General features: G+C 44.4%; 1 protein-coding gene across 6 annotated transcripts in view; it reads right to left on the bottom strand.

Moving 5' to 3' along the window:
* LOC141108021 (PABIR family member 2-like) overlaps positions 1 to 18,673 on the bottom strand; it is a 102,686-nt gene that overhangs the window by 27,070 nt on the left and 56,943 nt on the right. For all 6 annotated transcript variants that reach the window (XM_073599192.1, XM_073599189.1, XM_073599191.1 and 3 more), the window contains one exon: positions 18,331 to 18,419. In XM_073599192.1, coding sequence (XP_073455293.1) covers positions 18,331 to 18,419 — 89 coding nt within the window. The remainder of the gene's footprint in view (positions 1 to 18,330; positions 18,420 to 18,673) is intronic.

An 18,673-nucleotide genomic window follows, 5' to 3' on the forward strand; every position in this document is an offset into this window, starting at 1 on the left:
TCAGGAAAAATCTGAAAACTGCAATTGATGACATAGTGACAGGGAGTGAAAGGTTAACTAGGGGCAATCAGGGGTGAAATGTGTGTCTACGTGTACTGTGTCAGGGTAGTGTTGGTGCAACTAATTTTTAGATGTCCTCTCTCCTCTCTCTCTGGAACCGAAAAGAATTCCACGAGGGGAGATGACATCACTTCCCCTGCCTGTGTTTACACTTACATTCAGGGGAAGCATTTCAATGGTCAGAACCAATCAGCAGGTCCAGGCCAGAAATCATTGGCCTGGACCTGAAGACTGATCGGTTCTGCAACAAATCCGATCGCCACGAGCATGTGTGCGCGCCCCCTGCCCACGAGCGACGTACGAGTACATGCCATTCTGCCGACGCATATCGGCGTGAGCCAGTCGGGAACCGGTTAATCAGTCTTGAGCCTGCCTACTCCTGTTCCTCACTCATAAGAATAATGGATGGCCTCACTGACTATGAGATGTAAAAAGGAGTAACGCTGGGCTTGACTTTCTGGCACCTTCTTATAAAAAGTGCCCTGATGTCCTGGGTCCTGGATTCAAAGGTTTGTACAGGTACCCCTGGATACCTTTTTACAGCCATGGAAGTGAAACATCAACTTGGACATTATGACAGGCATGTTTTAATTTTTGTAGCATCCAGCAGTAAATTTAAGTCTGAATTCCAACTTTCTTTTCACTATAACTAAACGTAAAGATCAACCCTAGCATAGATCATACCTCTGTACCATGTTGCTCAGTTGCCTGTAGATCCCCTGATATTCTGGGTTTAGTTGGGGCTTTGTATCATGTGACACTCTGTATATCCTGCTGATTGACTCTGTCCCTTCCTAGCAGCAGCAAGAGGCTGCAACACTCCCCTTTGTAGTCTTTCAGACTCTGTGAATGATGTAACTTGCTTCACAGCTCTGATGGCGAGTGGAATTGAATACATCCTAATTCCCATTCAATTCCGCCCAGTCACAGCTACAGGAACAGTCCAAACTTCCCAAAACCTGCCTCATAGATCACAGCATTATTCAAGGAGACACCTTCATACACAGCCTCTTCTAAAAGCTAGCTGTGCTGTTTCTGGGCAGCATTGAATAGATCGCAATTAGAATTCAATCCTGCAGTTAAATATGCCGACCAGAGTGAACAGGGAAAGTCCCATCCCTCAGATCCCGCCCTCCTAGAGCCCCGCTCTCTGTGAAGTGATTTACATGTAGACAGACACCATTTTTGTTTTATCCAGATGTATTTACTGTGCAACTTATAACATCCAAGTTTGTTTTATTTTAACAGAACCACCGAGTTGGAAAAAGGATCACCCCTTGTGTCAGTATTTCGTTGAACCACCTTTTGCTTTGACTACAGCTTTTAGTCTGTTGGGATTTGTCTCTACCAACTTTGCACATCCAGGCTTTGCAACATTTGCCCAGAACTGCTCAAGTTCAGTTACATTTGATAGTGACCGTTTGTGGACTGCAATCTTCAAGTTATTCCACAGATTTTCAATGGGGTCTGGGCTCGGACTAAGCTATGCAAGAACATTCACCTTTTTCTCCTTCAGCCACTGTGTGGTAATTTTTGCTGTGTGCTATGGGTCATTGTCATGTTGGAATGTAAACCTTCTTCCCGTTGACAACTTTCTGGCAGATGGCAGCAGATTTTCCTCAAGAATTTGATGATATATTGCACCATCCATTTTTCCTTCTATTCTGACAAGTGCTACAGTCCCTGCTGCAGAGACACACCCCCACAACAGGATATTACCACCTCCATGTTTTACTGTAGGAATGGTGTTATTTGGATGGTGAGCTTTATTGGATTTCTGCCAGACATATCGTTTGGTGTTGAGGCCCAATAATTCAATTTTAGTCTCATCTGACCAGAACACATTTTTCCATGTGGCCTCAGAATCTTCAAGGTGCATTTTGGCAAAGCTCAGTCATGACTACATGTAGCCTTTTTTTCTAATCAAAAAAGGTGTTTATTGAACAAGTGTAGACAGTTTCCAATGTACAAGCAATGCATTAGCATATGGTTGTATTTACATTTCGCGGTCATCTTGGCGCCCTTCACATTTATCTTATCATCACAACCTTCAAGTCTACAATATACTGAGGCATATACACTTATATGCTACATCTGGTGGTGAGCAGTTCTATCTCATTGGGGTTCTCCCGTAGGGTCTTGCAAGATTCTGGACATCACCAGTTCCTGGGACTTAGTCCAGGGGTATCCAGCCATGGCGACCAGATTCTTTCAAATCTACCTGGGCTTTCCCTGTGTTGGTAGATATATCTTTCCTTGACCAAGGTGTTCCCCATATGTGTGATCCATGAGGCGACTGTGGGCGGTGAGATCGATTTCCATCCCAGCGGGATGGAACAGTGCTCTAGAGAATGCTATTCTCACCACCTCCTCCGGGGATAACCTCTTCCAGAACCCCTAAGATACAATGAATTGGGTCCAAGGGGACGGTCCTCTGGAACACTTGATTAAGTGTCCCCAAGCACCGCTTTCCAGTACCGGTGGAGCTTTGGGCATCTCCAGAGCAGGTGAATTAGATCTCCCCGGTGTTGTCTACACCTGTCACAAGGGGTCTGGCCGCCTACCCATCTTATGTAGTCTGAGCGGGGTGTAGTGCACCCGGAGCGCAATGTACAATTGGGAGACTTTTTGGGCTACATTAAGACAGCAAGTAGTGATTGATTGCAGGACTTCCTCCCATTGGTCTCCTGTAAGTGGGCCTATGTCTTTTTCCCATAGGGACTTATGGGGTAAGCCCTTAAAAGATGTGTAACATTTGGTAACAATTTGAGATGATCCCTTTAGTTTCAGTACTTGTTTGTAGAAGGTGAAAAATGGGGTTATTGGACATAATCCAATGATTAGCTTCTCTTTGCGTGCCCACAGCATACCTGAGCTGGAGATAGGAGTAGTACATGGTAGAGGGTAAATTAAATCTAATTTGTAACTCAGGGAAGGATAGGAGCTTGCCGTCTTGAAATATGTGTGACAACAAAGTTACACTGTAGGATCGCCACTTGGGTCCCTGCTGTAACTTCGCCAGTTCGACATATGAAAGGTTCCTCCATATCAGGCTATATTCAGTGAAGCCCAGCACCTCCTGCATCTGTCTGCCCTTGTTACATATTTTCTGGATTAGAGTAAGGGTGGGTGTCCGCTTATTGGATTTATGAATCATCTGTGTCTCCAGGCCCATCGGAACATTCTCCGCTCCAGAGCTGATCAGCATTAATCTTGCCGAAGAGCCCTCCGGATCATGGGCCATGGGCCCAGTCAGATGCTGCATTTGGGCTGCAATATAGTAGGGCCAAGGGTTGGGCACTGCCAATCCTCCGCCGTCCTTGGGGTGCTGCAATTGTTCTGATTCTTGGGGGGGGGGGCGGCCTGTATTCCACAGTAGGCGTCTAAAGAGGGTGTTAACCACCCTAAATATTTTCAAGTGAATTACAACCGGGAAGTTATTAAGAAGATATAGCAACTGTGGCATCAATATAATTTTTATTAAGTTGGCTCTGTCCACCAGTGATAGTTTAAGGTTATACCAAGTGTTAATTTTGTCTCGAAATCGGGACAGTAGGGGGTATACATTTAATTGGCAGTAGTCGGCAAGTATAGGTGATATTTGTATTCCTAGGTATTTTAATGAGGTCACTACTGGGATTGGACACGAATCAGGCCGATCCACCGCTTGATGCCCGTCTAGCAGCATCAGGGCAGGTTTAGACCAGTTGATGGTCAGACCTGAGTAATGCCCAAATCTGGAAATTACGGCTGTCGCTTCGACCAAAGAGGCAGTGGTGTCCCCCAGGAAAAGCATCATGTCGTCGGCGTACAACATGATCTTCTCATGAAGGTCATCATATTTCAACCCCGTAATCCCCGGGCTGGCCCTCACCAGTGCCGCCAGTGGTTCGATGGCGATAGCAAAGAGCAGGGGAGACAGGGGGCAACCCTGCCTTCTCCGCCTGCCCAGAAAAAACGCATGCGACATTCTGCCCAACATCTTAATGGTTGCCTTTGGGGAAGCATATAGCAGTTTGACCCAGGCTATGAATCGATCTCCAAATCCAAATTTGGATTGCACCGCCCACAGGTATCGCCATCCTGCGCTATCGAATGCCTTGTTGGGGTCCAGGGACAGTAGAGCCCCGTTTCCCCCATTGTCCGCCTGCAATTGCATATTCAGAAAAAGGCATCTGGGATTAGTGGCTGTGGACTTTTGCGGCATAAAACCTGCCTGGTCAGGATGTACGATAGAGGCTATGATCCCATTGACCCGAATTACCAAGACCTTAGCCTGGATCTTAACATTGCTTTGGAGGAGGGAAATGGGTCTATAGGAACCCAGGTCAACCAGATCCTTCCCAGGCTTAAGCAGTAATATCACATTTGCTCAGGTCATCGAGGGCGGGAGGCGCCCCCCCTCAATGGAGGCATTAAACAGCAGTCGTGGCAGTACCTGTTCCCTATATTGGATGAATTTAGCCTTTCTTGAGTGGCTTTTCCTTGCAACCCTCCCATACAAGCCACATTTGTGGATAAATTGTGATATTGCTGTCAGATGCACACAGTGGTTCTCTGTCATAAATTCCTGAAACTGCTTCAGAGTTGCTGTAGGCCTCATGGTTCTCTGACCAGTTTCCTCCTGGTTCTTTCATCCAGTTTTGAGCGATGTCCTGACCCAGAGAGGGTCTGTGTTGTACCAAATACCTTCCACTTCTTAATAATAGACTTCACTGTGCTTCTAGGCATTGGTAAAGCCTTTGAAATTTATTTGTATCCATCTTCTGACTTGTGCCTTTCTATAACTTTATCCCGTAGAACTTTTGACAGTGCTTAGTTGATTGTTTGCTTCAGTTGCACTACCAAGGACTGAAATGCTCCAGGAAAGTTCTTTTCGTGCCAAGCTAATCACAAGCTAATAACAGTTGAAAGTCAAATGGCATTGTGTGCCATTGAGGTGTTGATTAGCTACACCTGATTAAGTTTACAAGTCATTTTTAGGAGGGGATGATCCCTTTTCAAACTCAGTGATTCTGTTTTTTTGTTTTATTATTTTTCTGACATGTTAGCGTTATATCTTTCAATTGGATGTTAGAAGTTGCCCTGAGTAAATACAGCTAGATAAAAGAAAAACTGGGTCTGTCTTCATTTCAGGCTGCAAAGCAGCAAAAAATAGGATTTTTATAACAGCTTACCCGTAAAACCCTTTTCTTGGAGTACATCACGGGACACAGAGCCATAGTAGTTACTATGTGGGTTATACAGGCCACCTTTAGGTAATGGACACTGGCATACCCTAAGACAGGAAGTTCACTCCCTTTATAACCCCTCCCATTACTGGGAGTACCTCAGTTTTTGTAGCAAAACAATATACGTGTATCAAAAGAAGGGAGGGACCTCTGTGTCCCGTGATGTACTCCAAAGGATTTTACAGGTAAGCTGTTATAAAGATCCTATTTTCTTTATCGTACATCACGGGACACAGAGCCATAGTAGTTACTATGTGGGATGTCCCAGAGCAATGTGATTTGAGGGGAGGGAGAGCAAAATATTACAGCGCACATATGCAAAAAAAAGACATTTACCTCCAGCAGGGCTAGTTTAAAACACCTAGACAATCTAAAAAATATTAGCAAAAAATATGGGGATTTGGTCACACCATATTGCTATATGGTGCTAAGCCCACTTACTGCGACAAAGTACCCCATGATTAGTGGGTCCTACACTATCCATGGATTGGGAGATCCTGCTTCTCTGAACCATGAGAGCAAACACTCTTTTATATGGGAGAACTTTGAGGTCCCCACCCATGACACAAGTGGACACTGAGAGGCACTTAATGAAAGAGTGGGGTGCTCCGCACCCAAAGGGATTTGGTCAGAATCCATACAGTATATATAGTGCCTCTCATTAGTGTCCACTTGTGTCATGGGTGGAGACCTCAAAGTTCTCCCATATAGAAGAGTGTTTGCTCTCATGGTTCAGAGAAGCAGCATCTCCCAATCCATGGATAGTGTAGGATCCACTAATCATGGGGTACTTTGTCGCAGTAAGTGGGCTTAGCACCATATAGCAATATGGTGTGACCAAATCCCCATATTTTTTGCTAATATTTTTTAGATTGTCTAGGTGTTTTAAACTAGCCCTGCTGGAGGTAAATGTCTTTTTTGCATGTGTGCACTGTAATATTTTGCTCTGCTGTATGGTCTTATGGCTGCACCAGGTTTAATGCACCTTTAGGGTGTGCCCCCCAAATATCTTGTTTGAGGGGAGGGAGACACAAACAAAAGTAGGGTGCCATCAGACCTGAGGACCTATAGTGCTGCCTGCAGCACACTGCGCCCAAAGGCGATATCCTCATGCCTTTTTACATCCACCTGATAGAATCTGGTAAATGTATGGACTGAAGACAGAGTTGCGGCCTTGCAGATTTGAGCCATGGAGGCTTGGTGATGCACTGCCCATGAAGCACTAACAGCCCTGGTGGAGTGCGTTTTGATTTGAAAAGGTGGAATCTTCCTCCTCAAAACATAAGCTTGAACAATTACTTGCCGAATCCACTTAGAAATAGCAGATTTCGATGCTGCCTGTCCTCTTTTAGGACCTTCAGGCAACACAAACAAAACATTGGTTTTTCGAATCTGAGCAGTCGCCTTCAAGCAGACTGACTGCTCTCACCACATCAAGAGAATGTAGCGACTTTTCTTCCATAGAACAGGGCTCTGGAAAAAATGAAGGTAGAATATCATCTCGGTTTAGATGAAAACCTGACACTACCTTCAGTAGAAAGTTAGGATGAGGACACAATACTACCCTATCCTTGTGAATAATTAAATATGGCTCTTTACAAGAAAGAGCAGCCAACTCTGATACCCTTCTTGCAGAAGATATGGCTACCAGAAAAACTAGCTTCCTTGTCAAAAGGACCAAGGGAATATGTCGTATCGGCTCAAAAGGCTGTTTCTGTAATGCCAACAAAACTAAATTCAAGTCCCAAGGGTTCAGGGGTGACCTAACCGGTGGATTAAGCCATGTTACCCCCTGTATAAAGCTACGGACCAAAGAATGCGTAGAAAGTGGTCGTTGAAACAATACCGATAAGGCCGAGACCTGGCCTTTCATAGTACTCAAGGCCAGCTTCATCTCTAACCCCATTTGCAGAAAGGCAAGGATTCTACCTATGACATACTTTCTGGGATGCCAACCCCTGGATTCACACCAGGAAACATATGCCTTCCAGACTCTATAATATATGACTCTGGAGGCCGGCTTCCTTGCATTAATCAAAGTAGATATCACTGAACCTGACAGCCTACGCTTCTTCAGAATGTGGGTCTCAATAGCCAAACTGTTAAATTTAGCGTTTGTAAGGTAGGATGGAGAGAGTCGGTCCGGACGTGGTGGTAGGGTCCATGGGTCCCCTACCGCCATCTTTATGATCTCTGCATACCAAGATCTTCTGGGCCACAAGAATTACTGACTTCCCTTCCTGCTTGTTTCTGCGAAGAAGTCGGGGAAGCAGCAGAATAGGAGGGAATGCATAAATCAGTGTAAACTGATCCCACAGGGTCACCAAGGCATCTGTTCCGCATGCTAGCGGATCCCTTGTTCTTGACACAAAGTTGTCGATCTTTTTGTTGAACCTGGATGCAAATAGGTCTACGTCCAGGATCCCCCATCTCCGGCATATTGCCAGGAAGATATTGGGGTGAAGGGACCATTCTCCCGGGAATAACTGCTGGCGACTCAAATAGTCCGCCTGCCAATATTCTATTCCTGGAATGAAGACTGCCAATAGGCAAGGTACATGGTTTTCTGCCCAAGTTAGGATACGATTCACCTCTCTCTGGGCCGCATGACTTCATGTGCCCCCTGGTAATTGATATAGGCCACTGCCGTGGCATTGTCAGATTGGATCCCGACAGAACAACAGAACAATTCCGCAACCTGAATGTGCAGGCCCTGAGGGCCAAGCGCGCTGCCCAAATCTCTAGAATGTCGATGGGCAAGGTCCTTTTGGTTCAATTGTTATACCTTGAGCCCTTAATCTGGCCAGAGGAGGGGCCAAGACATTTGTAAATCCCCGAGATACAGAAGCTAGACTGAAAGGCAGAGCCACAAACTGAAAATGGAGCTTTTCTACCTCGAAAACGTAGACATTTCTGGTGAGCGGGGAAAAATAGGATTTTTAAAACAGCTTACCTGTAAAATTCTTTTCTTTGAAGTACATCACGGGACACAGAGCCATAGTAGTTACTATGTGGGTTATAGGCCACCTTCAGGTGATGGACACTGGCACGCCCCAAGATAAAAAGTGCACTCCCTATATAACCCCTCCCACTACTGGGAGTATCTCAGTTTTGTAGCAAAGCAATACACGTGTATAGCCAAAGAAGGGAGGGACCTCTGTCTCCTGTGATGTACTTAAAAGAAAAGGATTTTACAGGTAAGCTGTTTTAAAAATCCTATTTTCTTATCGTACATCACAGGACACAGAGCCATAGTAGTTAATATGTGGGATGTCCCATAGCAATGCCAACTGAAGGGAGGGAGACACAACAAAAAGTACTAATACTGCAGCCTGCAGTACCCTGCGCCCAAAGGCGATATCCTCATGACCTTTTACATCTATTTGATAGAATCTGGTAAATATATAGACCGAAGACCAAGTTGCGGCCTCACAGATTTGAGCCATGGAGGCTTGGTGATGCACTGCCCAGGAAGCACTAACAGCCCTAGAGGAGTGCGTTTTGATTTGAGAAGGTGGAATCCATCGCTTTAACCATGAGCTTGAACGATTACTTGTCGAATCTATTTAGAATAGTAGATTTCGATGCTGCCTGTCCTCCTTTAGGACCTTCAGGCAACACGAATAAAAACAGCCCTTTTTCGAATCTGAGCAATCGCCGTTAGGTAGACATTGACTGCTCTCACCACATCAAAAAAATGTAGTGATTTTTCTTCCAAAGAACAGGGTTCTGGAAAAAGGACGGTAGAACAATATCCTGGTTTAGATAAAAACCCGATACTACCTTTGGTAAAAGGTTAGGATGAGGACGCAATACTACCTCATCCTTGTGAACAACAAAAATATGGCTCTTTATAAAAAGAGCCGCCAATACTGATACCCTTCTTGCAGCAGATATGGTTACCAGAAAAAAGTTTCCTTGTCAAAAAAGGACCAAGGGAATATGTCTGATCGGCCCCAAAAAAGGCTGCCAACAAAACTAAATTCAAGTCCCAAGGGTTCAGGGGTTACTTAACCGGAGATTAAGCCGAGTTACCCCCTGAATAAAGTTATGGACTAAAGAATGCGAAGCAAGTGGTCGTTGAAATAATACCGATAAGGCCAAGACCTGTCCTTAGAAAACACTCAAGGCCAGCTTTATATCTCACCCCATCTGCAGAAAAAAAATCAAGGACTCTATCTAGACTTATTTCCTGGGGTGCAGCTCCTTTCACACCAGGAGACATGTGTTTCCCAGACTCTATAATATATAACCATGGAGGCTGGTTCTGCATAAACCAAGGTAGAAAACTACCGAACCTGACAGCCCACGCGTCTTCAGAGCGTGGGGCTCAATAGCCAAACTGTTAAATTTAACGTTTGTAAAGTAGGATGGAACTTAGGATGGAAGGTCTGGCCGTGAAGGTAGGGTCCATGGGTTCCCTACTGCCATCTCTACGATCTCTGCATACCAAGATTTCCTGGACCCCGCTGGGGGTCACAAGAATCAACGACTTCCCTTCCTGCTTGATCCTGTGAAGAAGTTGTGGATGCAGGCAGAATACGAGGGAATGCACAAGCCAGTGAGAACCCATTCCACGGGAATAGCAAGGCATCGGTTCCACATGCTAGGGGATCCTTTGCTCTTGACACAAAGTTTTCAATCTTTTTTGTTGATCCTGGATGCAAACAGATCTATGTCTGGGATCCCCCATCCTTGACATATTGACAGGAAGATATCGGGGTGAAGGAACCATTCTCCCAGGAAAAACTGCTGGCGACTCAAGTAGTCCGCCTGCCAATTTTCTATTCCTAGAAATAAAACTGCCGATAGGCAAAGTACATTGTTTTCTTCCCAAGATAGGATAAGATTCACCTTTCTCTGGGCCACACAACTTCTTGTGCCCCCTGGTGAATAATATAGGGCATTCCTGTGGCATAAACAGATTGACTCCTAGCAGGACAATACCTTAAATTGAACGTTCAGGCCCATAGAACCAAGTGTTCTGCCTAAATTTTTAAAATGTTAATGGGCAAGGCCATTTCTGATATAGGCCTCCTGGACAGTTGCGCTTTCAGGACTGTCCTCCAACCTAAACAAAAAAAAGTTGGCATATGTTGATACTATTTCCCAGGTAACTGAAAGAAGGATTTTCCTCTTCGCAGATTTTTGGATGTTAACCATAAACTGAGGCTCTGGCGCACCCAGCCTACAGCACCTGGTATTTCCAGGCGGTCTTTCATCCGGGTACTAACCAGGCCCACCCTGCTTAGCCTCCAAGATTGGACGAGATCGAGCGCTATCAGGGTGATGGAGTCAGACACACTGGGAATGGAGAGCTTGAATTCTCTGTTTCAAGCCGATAGGATACTGCTTTGCAGCAGTCTAAAATGAAACTGAGCATAAAGAGTGGCCTCAAATGAAGCCACCATCTTTCCCGACAACCTCACGCAAAGTTGAATAGGAGAAAAACATCTTGCTTTGACTACCTAGATCAGTCCTTTATGACGCTTATCTTAGCCTGGGGTACGAATACCCTTTTCTGGGTGTACCTATGAACAGACCCAAGTATTTTCTTCATGTTTTAAAGAAGGTTCCTCCTTGAAAAGCTAGAAAAGGAGCCAGAACCTTGTACTCAAGGTTTAGCAGCTAGATCGGAAAGCAGAGATACACTGAAAAAGAAGATTTTCCACTTTGAAAGAAAATATTACTAGTGAGCGAGGAAATAGGCATATGGAGATATGCATCTTCATGCAAAAAGGGTGAGATTTTATTCAGCAATTGAATTTTAGATTTTTGAGATCTAAAATGTCCATTTGGATTTAACCAAACCCCAATCTCTGCTCTTACATGGGGGGCACCATGAACACTTTTTGCCAAAAAATGGTCCAATGCGAGAGAGAAAGATTTCTTTTTCTCTGGATCCTTAGGAACGTCTGATCTGAGAAAACGAGGAGACGGAAACTCTTGGAACTCCAGTTTGTACGTTGGAACTATTGAGGAAGTCTCCATTCATCTTGACACTCCTTCTGCCAGATCCCTGAGAACAGCAGAAGAATTCTCCCTATGGAGCAAGCGGGGCATCTCCTCATAAGAAGGCTACAGTATCTTGTAGGCTTCCTCCCTCAAGACCTCTTTTGTCCCTGGGGTTATCCCTGAGGATTACCCTTTCAAATAAAAAATATATTTACTCCTTCATATAAAAAGGCAAAAGGGGTATCTTTCTTTCGCTAGAAATTCTTTGGATATATCCAAAATATCCCCAGATAGCTGTCTTACCGCAAAAGGGAAGACTAGACAGGAGCTTCTTGCATGACGCTTAGCGAAGGCGCAATCTGTCATAGCAACTATTGCAAACATAAAGCTGCCTCCTGGACCTGCTGAGCAGGATAACCTTAAACACCTGTTAAAACTGGTTTCTCAACGATTAACCAAATACTGTCAGCGCAGTCTGAGACACTCAACCTGCCAGAAAAAAAAAAGTGTTTTTTTTTTTGTTTTTTTTAAATAGGAACTCCAACCTTTTATCCGTTGGGTCCCTAAGTATTTGAGTATTGTGTGCCGGACAAGTCAAACTTACTCACAAAGGATATAGTAGCATTAATTGCTGGTATACCCTGCTTAGTGAATTTTCTCTACCATAGGATAAAGTGTGAAAACTTTTTAGAATGGAAAATAATGCTTAACTGGGTGATCCTCCAGATACAAAAAATTTTCCCAACAAAGAATGGCCAGGAAAAAGCATGCACAGCTTGAGGAGGCTTTGGCGAACCCAAACACTCAGTTAAGGGTACATAAATGTGGATCGGATCATTCAGCAAGAAATTGTACCATCAATCTTACAGCTTGTGAAAGCGGACTCTCCCGTAATTGACACCTCAGAAGAGGAGTCATCAGCCTCACCACGGTCACCTAAGGGAATCGTCTTCTCCTGCCCCTAGTTTCTCAGTCTGAGGGTCTTGGGAAAATGGAAGAGAACCTTTCGCATTTGAACACACAGGGATGCGATTAAAGTTGCTAAACTTTTTTAAAAACCTACCATGGCTGAGGAAAAAGAGTAAAATGAACAGGGGCTGCAGCGTTGAAAACAGTTGCAAACATTTCATGGCCCTGATGCTCACTCTGACCAGCCACCCCCTCTCAGGGGAGGATGCCATTTGAAGAGTAGGCTTACCAGAGCTTGAGGGAAACCCTATTAGCTCCTTTTTTGGCGGTGTTTCAACCCCCCTTCTGAATATAGCCCGATGCACAAAGCAGAGATACTACCAGAAGAAACTGCACCCATTGCTTGAGCAATAGTCAGCCACTGACGCCGCTATTAATGCTCAGCCTGATGCAATAGTAAATGTGTCAAAAAGAATGCTTATGTCACCAACCTCTTTCATGTCCCTCTACGCTCCTGTGTCCCTCTGCAGCTTGCAGCAATAACACTAGTGCTTTTTTAAAAACTTTCCCGTGCTGGGCGCTGAAGGACGCCAAAGCAGCGCTAAGCCCCGCCCCCCTCCGTCGCCTACGGCCCCCCTCCTCTCTTTCAAAAGAAGCGTTTTTCCGTGCGAGTGTGGGCCTCTGATCCTATGGGATCTTACAGAGGGGGAAGAAAATGGCGAGGAGAGCCTGGAAGCCACAGAGTAGTGCGGTGTGCCTTTTTTTTTTTTTTTTAATGCTTATTCCTCGTGAAGAGGGGTAGCAAATAGCACAGGTGGGGGGCGTCTGGTGGGGAGGAAACCTCCCCAGACTTACCGGAGGTCTGCTGCTGGCTGGGGGAAATGGAAGCTGCTGCTCCGGACACATCGTGAGCTCTCTGAGGAAGCATGAGAAGGTATGTGCTCTATACAGACACATAAGCATGACAACATTTACCAACTTAAAGGAGACATTCATAAGAAAATTCAAAAATTTCTTAGAAAAACTCCACTTAGCTTTCCTGCTGCATGGTTTTCTGTGGTAAAACCAACAGACCCAATCTTCACCCTTCACGGTGGGTTCCTTTAAACCTTCAGGAGCTGGGGATCCTCGAGGAAACCCACAATCCTGGACCTGTAATAGCACCACCGCCAGTAAAACTTTATGACCTTACTACCAAGAGTACTGGATCCCGGGGTCCAGCTCTCTAAAAGAGAAGCGTTTACAGGCAAAACCTTGTTTCTTCGGACACGAGGCCTGGGCACCATTCAATTCGGCCTAAAAGACACTTTGAATGGATCCGGCTGCATGGCTAGCCCCAGAAAGGATTGCTCCAGTGGAGCTCAGCACAGCACATCTTTACTCGTGACCAACACCTTAGACACTGGCGAAAAAACTGAGATACTCTCAGTATTGGGAGGGGTTATATAGGGAGTGCACTTTTTATCTTAGGGCGTGCCAGTGTTCATCACCTGAAGGTGGCCTATAACCCACATAGTAACTACTATGGCTCTGTGTCCCGTGATGTACGATCAGAAATAGGCACATGCAGGTATGCATCCTTGATGTCGATTGACGCCAGAAGTTCTCCTCCTTGCAGGATGGAGACTACTGATCTGATTGGTTCCATGCAAAACGAGCAGATATTTAGGAATCAGTTCAGATCCTTGAAACCTAGAATGGGTCTGACATCTCTATTTGGTTTTGGCCCTCGTGAAGAGGTTTGAATAAAACCCCAACCCCTACTCTTCCATGGAAGCCTCCATGATCACTCTTTGAGACAAAAGCCGGTATATAATGCTTGAAAGAGAGACTTCTTTTTCTCTGGATCTTTGGGAACGTTTGATCTGAGAAAACAAGGAGACGAGGAGACGGGAACTCTCAGAAGTTTGTAACCTAGAGCTATTGTGGAGATCACATATTTGTCTTGGAACTCCTCCTGCCAGATCCTTGAGAACTGCAGAAGTCTTCCCCCCACTCGAGCGAGCGGGGACGCCCCTTCATAAAGAGGCTTTAGTACTTTGTTTTGTAGGTTTCCTTCCCCAGCACTTCTTTTGTCCCTGGGTTGACCCTGAGGTTTACCTCTTGAACCTGACGGCGGAGGCCGCGGTGACTGCCTGGAGGCTGATGCCCCTGGTACTGGAGAAGGAGCTTGTTTAAATGAAAGAGGTTTACTCCTTTTCTTAACTGGCAAAAGGGTACTTTTTCCACTTGAATTTTTTTGGATGTATTTATCCATATCACCCCCAAACAGCCATTCAACCCAGAAAGGAAAACTAGCCAGGAGATTTTTGCATGGCGCTTCAGCTGACCAATTTTTCAACCATAGGATTCTACGCATATGCACCAGCACAAGGCGTGAGGCCTGAAGAATAGAATCTCTCATCGCGTCAATTGCAAAACATAAAGCCCCTGTCAACCCGTCTAAATCCTGGGCCTGCTGATCAGGGATAACCTTGAGCACCTGTCTCAACTGGTCCTTCAAGGATTGACATACACCAATTGCTGCCACTGCAGGTTGAGTCACTGAACCTATGCGTTTAACAGTAATTCCAATTTCTTATCAGTTGGATCCCCTAAGTATTTGAGCGTTGTCAACCAGACAAGTCAAACTTCTATTCACAGAGGATATAGCAGCGTCAATTGCTGGTATCTCCCACTTTTTAGTGAATTTTTCCTCCATGGAATAAAGTGCCGAGAATTTTTTTAGGAGGAAAAAAATGGTTATCTGGGTGATCCCACTCAGAATACATAAGCGGTTCCAGCAATGAATGAATGGACAGGAAAGGCATGCACAGCTTGAGGAGGCTTTGGCGAACCCAAACAAGAAGTGGGCTTACCAACTGACTCAGTTAAGGGTTAGTCCAGCAACTGCGGCTGCTATTTAATGCTCAGCCTGATGCTCAGTAAACGTGCCTTGGGAATGCCTGTGTCACCACTTACATGCCACCATCTGCTCGTGTCCCTCCGTCAGCCTGCAAATGGAGCTTTTAATTATGCAGTCCTGTGCTGTGCACGTTGAGGCACGCCAACGCCGCGCTAAGCCATGCCCCCTCCATCTTCCTACCGCCCCCCCCTTTTCAAAAAAGACCGTTTTCCCGCGCAAGCGGCCTCTGATCTGACAGGAGAGCAGATGGAGAACCGCCGTGCTTAGGCGGCGGAAGAGGGAGCGGAGCGGCATACTGACGATCGTTCTGGGCTCCCCCTGCCTATTCTGGGAGAGGGGAGAGAAAACTCCTACCCAGGTGGGGGGTGTTTTAGTAGAAAACCCCCTCAAACATCTGCTGACACAGAGCGAGATATAGGAAGCATGAACAAGGTACGTGCTCTTTACAGCCCCCATGGCAACATTTACTACAAGGAGAAAATCCATAAGAGAATTTTAAATTCCTTAGGAATCTCCACTTACCATATCCCGCTGCAGGATTCTGTAGTAAAACCAAACAGACCCAATCTTCACCCCTCACAGCGAGCTCTGTTAAAAAAACCTTCAAGGACCAGGGCCCCTTTTTATCGGGGGTTCCACTCCCTTGGACCCGTATAGCACCCCGCCAGGAAGCTTTATAGCTGAAAAAACCAAAAGCACTGGATCCTGGGGTCCAGCTCTCAAAAAAGAGAAGCGTTACGGGCTAAACTTCGTTTCTTCTGCCACGAGGCCCGGGTATTAGGGCTGCAACTAACGATTATTTTAATAATCGATTAGTTGGCCAATTATTGTTTTGATTAATCGGTTAATAACCTTCAAAAAAAAGTGTGGTGTATAATTTAGTTAATATGTAAAGTTTTAAAAAAAAGGCAATTTATTCTTAAATATCTCTAAGCAGTGGTAAATAAAAATAGCCAACTATATGGTTAGGGAGCAAAATATCTAATCCACTCTGAGAATAACAGACAGAAGAGATATACTGTATATACTATTAGAGGAGAGATAAGAACGTTTGTTCGATTTTCTAATTGTTAGTGGGGTCAAATCGACGTTCATTTTCAACCACAGTAATGGGAAAATTTGGAAATAGAAAACTTCTTGGTGAAAGGAATTATCAGACAGTATGTGGTTTTCGTTCAGAAATTACAATTATTTTAAAAACAGAATGTTAAAAACAAGTGAAAATTTCAAACATTCTTTCATTCATTGAATGTACAAAGATTTTTCGTCTGAATATTCTCATCTGAAAATTGATCGGTGTGGCCAGCATAAGGCTCGGTACACACCTATGCAGGTTGCTTTTGATCCGTTTCTGCAGTGCTCTTTGCTGTGCGTTTTGATTTTTGCGCACGGGATTTTGCTGCGATTTGCGTTTTTTGCATTTTTTTGGCCAATTTGTTGTTGGGCAGATTAAAAAAACACAAATTGCTGCAAAAACGCATTACATGCTTTTCTGCAGCTTCTCCATTGAAGTATGTTGAACCAAAACAGCACTGTTTTGCGTTAAAAAAAAGTCACTGACGCTTTCCAAATACGCAGTGGCTGAAAAAGCATAGATGTGAACGTGTCCCATAGGAAACCATGTAAATGAACTGTAGTCCGTTTCTGCAAAAAGCACCAAAAAGCACATAGATGTGAACTGGGTGTAAGACGTTTAGTAACATAATAGGGTTAAAAAAACAAATATTAGCCCTTTATAGTACAAAAAAAGCAAATAATCACTACTGTAAGGGGTTAATTTTTTTTTACTGTAGAACTGTGAAAGAAATAGTTACAGTAGCAATTATTTGCTCTTTTTGTACTATAAAGGGCTCATTTTAGCTTTTTTTAACCACATTATGTTACTGGCCGATTAATCGATTATGAAAATAGTAATCGATTTTATAATCGATTCGTTGTTGATTAATCGATTAGTTGTTTCAGCCCTACCGGGTATCATTCAATTTGGCTTGAAAAGACACTTTGATTGGATCTGGCTACATAGCTTGCCCCAGCAAAGGATTACTCCAGTGGAGCTCAGCACAGCACATCTTTACTTGTGACCAACACCTAAGACACTGGCAAAAAACTGAGGTACTCCCAGTAATGGGAGGGGTTATATAGGGAGTGAACTTCCTGTCTTAGGGTGTGCCAGTGTCCATCACCTAAAGGTGGCCTATATAACCCACATAGTAACTACTATGGCTTTGTGTCCCGTGATGTACGATAAAGAAATGTGTTTTTTTTAAAAGGGGGTGATTCTTTTCTTTACCCACTGTATGAAGGAAACACCTTCATAATAACCTCCCATAGCCCTTCCTCTGTAGTCTTGCAGTAAGCCATTATTCTTTGGCATGCTCCAAGACAGGAATGACACAGGAGGTATGACACATTTACACCTTCAACCACCCACACAAAGGTGCAGAAACAGTCACAGTAACCCTAGGACCTACCAACATCAACTCCCAGAACTGGTACAAGTGACTCCCATAGTCCGCCCTGAAGCTACAGAGGCACAAAGGATCATGGGACATGTAGTATCAGAACTGTAAAAGGAAGGGAACAGGAAGTCAGAGAACTTTGAGATTCAGCCAGGAGGAGAGTGACATCACAGACACAGAAACCTTCTCTATACAGCTGAAGGAGGTAAGTTGCACACAAACTGACAGCGGGGTTGTGTTTTATTTACATGCACAATGTATGTTTTTTTGGGGAGGAAAAGGTGGAGTTCTTTTTTCTTTGCATGAGCAGATGTATCTAGTGAATGGGGAGGAAAGACATATCACAGCCTGTAAGAAGAAGAGCAAGTGTCTTAAGTGTTTAGGCCAGTATTTAAGCCTAATGACAGGTCATTTGTTTTGGAAGAAAGATGTACCTTATAAATAGCTCTTTCAAAATGATTAAGAAACTATTAAGTTTGCTTTCCACTTTTTATTAAGACGTGACTGTTTCCCTTTCTAAGAAATTAAGTTTTTGGGGGTGCTTTCCTCTGCTAGTTCATTTTATGTCCAAGACTCTCAGTTCACGAAGTCTGCAATAAAATGGGCAGGGCCCACTGGCACTACAGCGAAAGCACTTTCATTTCAATCCAACACTGAGGTGGATAAATTGCAAAGAGGAAATGCTTTGAAAAGAAAAAAAAAAATCTGTAAGGTTAAAACCACCAGCATGAATGGGCACTTGGAGGAGGGGAGCCTCTAGTCTTTCTACAGTCAGTCCAGAGTTTATTGTATAAAAGGCCATCATACTTACGTTGTAAAGCGTCTTGTAGGGCTAGGTATGGGGCTTGGAGGCAATCCATTACTGCTTACAAACATTTGCAGGGATGGAGAAAAACATTGCTGTTGGTAAAAAAGAAAATGCAATTACAAACGGATTGCCTTATTTCATATCCAATTCAGTGAGAAGCTCACTGAGTTTGAGGCATTCAGGAGAAGAACTGAGTGGTTAAGTGTGTCAGCGTGCCGCCTTCAGGGAAGGGCAGAATTATTCAGTGAACTGCTAATGCAATCCAGGATACAATAGAAGTATGCTAATGTAAATACAATTCATTGTGATTTGAGCATTATATTTTCTCTTCCAGCCAAGACCAACG

The sequence above is a fragment of the Aquarana catesbeiana genome, linkage group LG09, assembly GCF_042186555.1.
Source record: "Aquarana catesbeiana isolate 2022-GZ linkage group LG09, ASM4218655v1, whole genome shotgun sequence".
Taxonomy (NCBI): domain Eukaryota; kingdom Metazoa; phylum Chordata; class Amphibia; order Anura; family Ranidae; genus Aquarana; species Aquarana catesbeiana.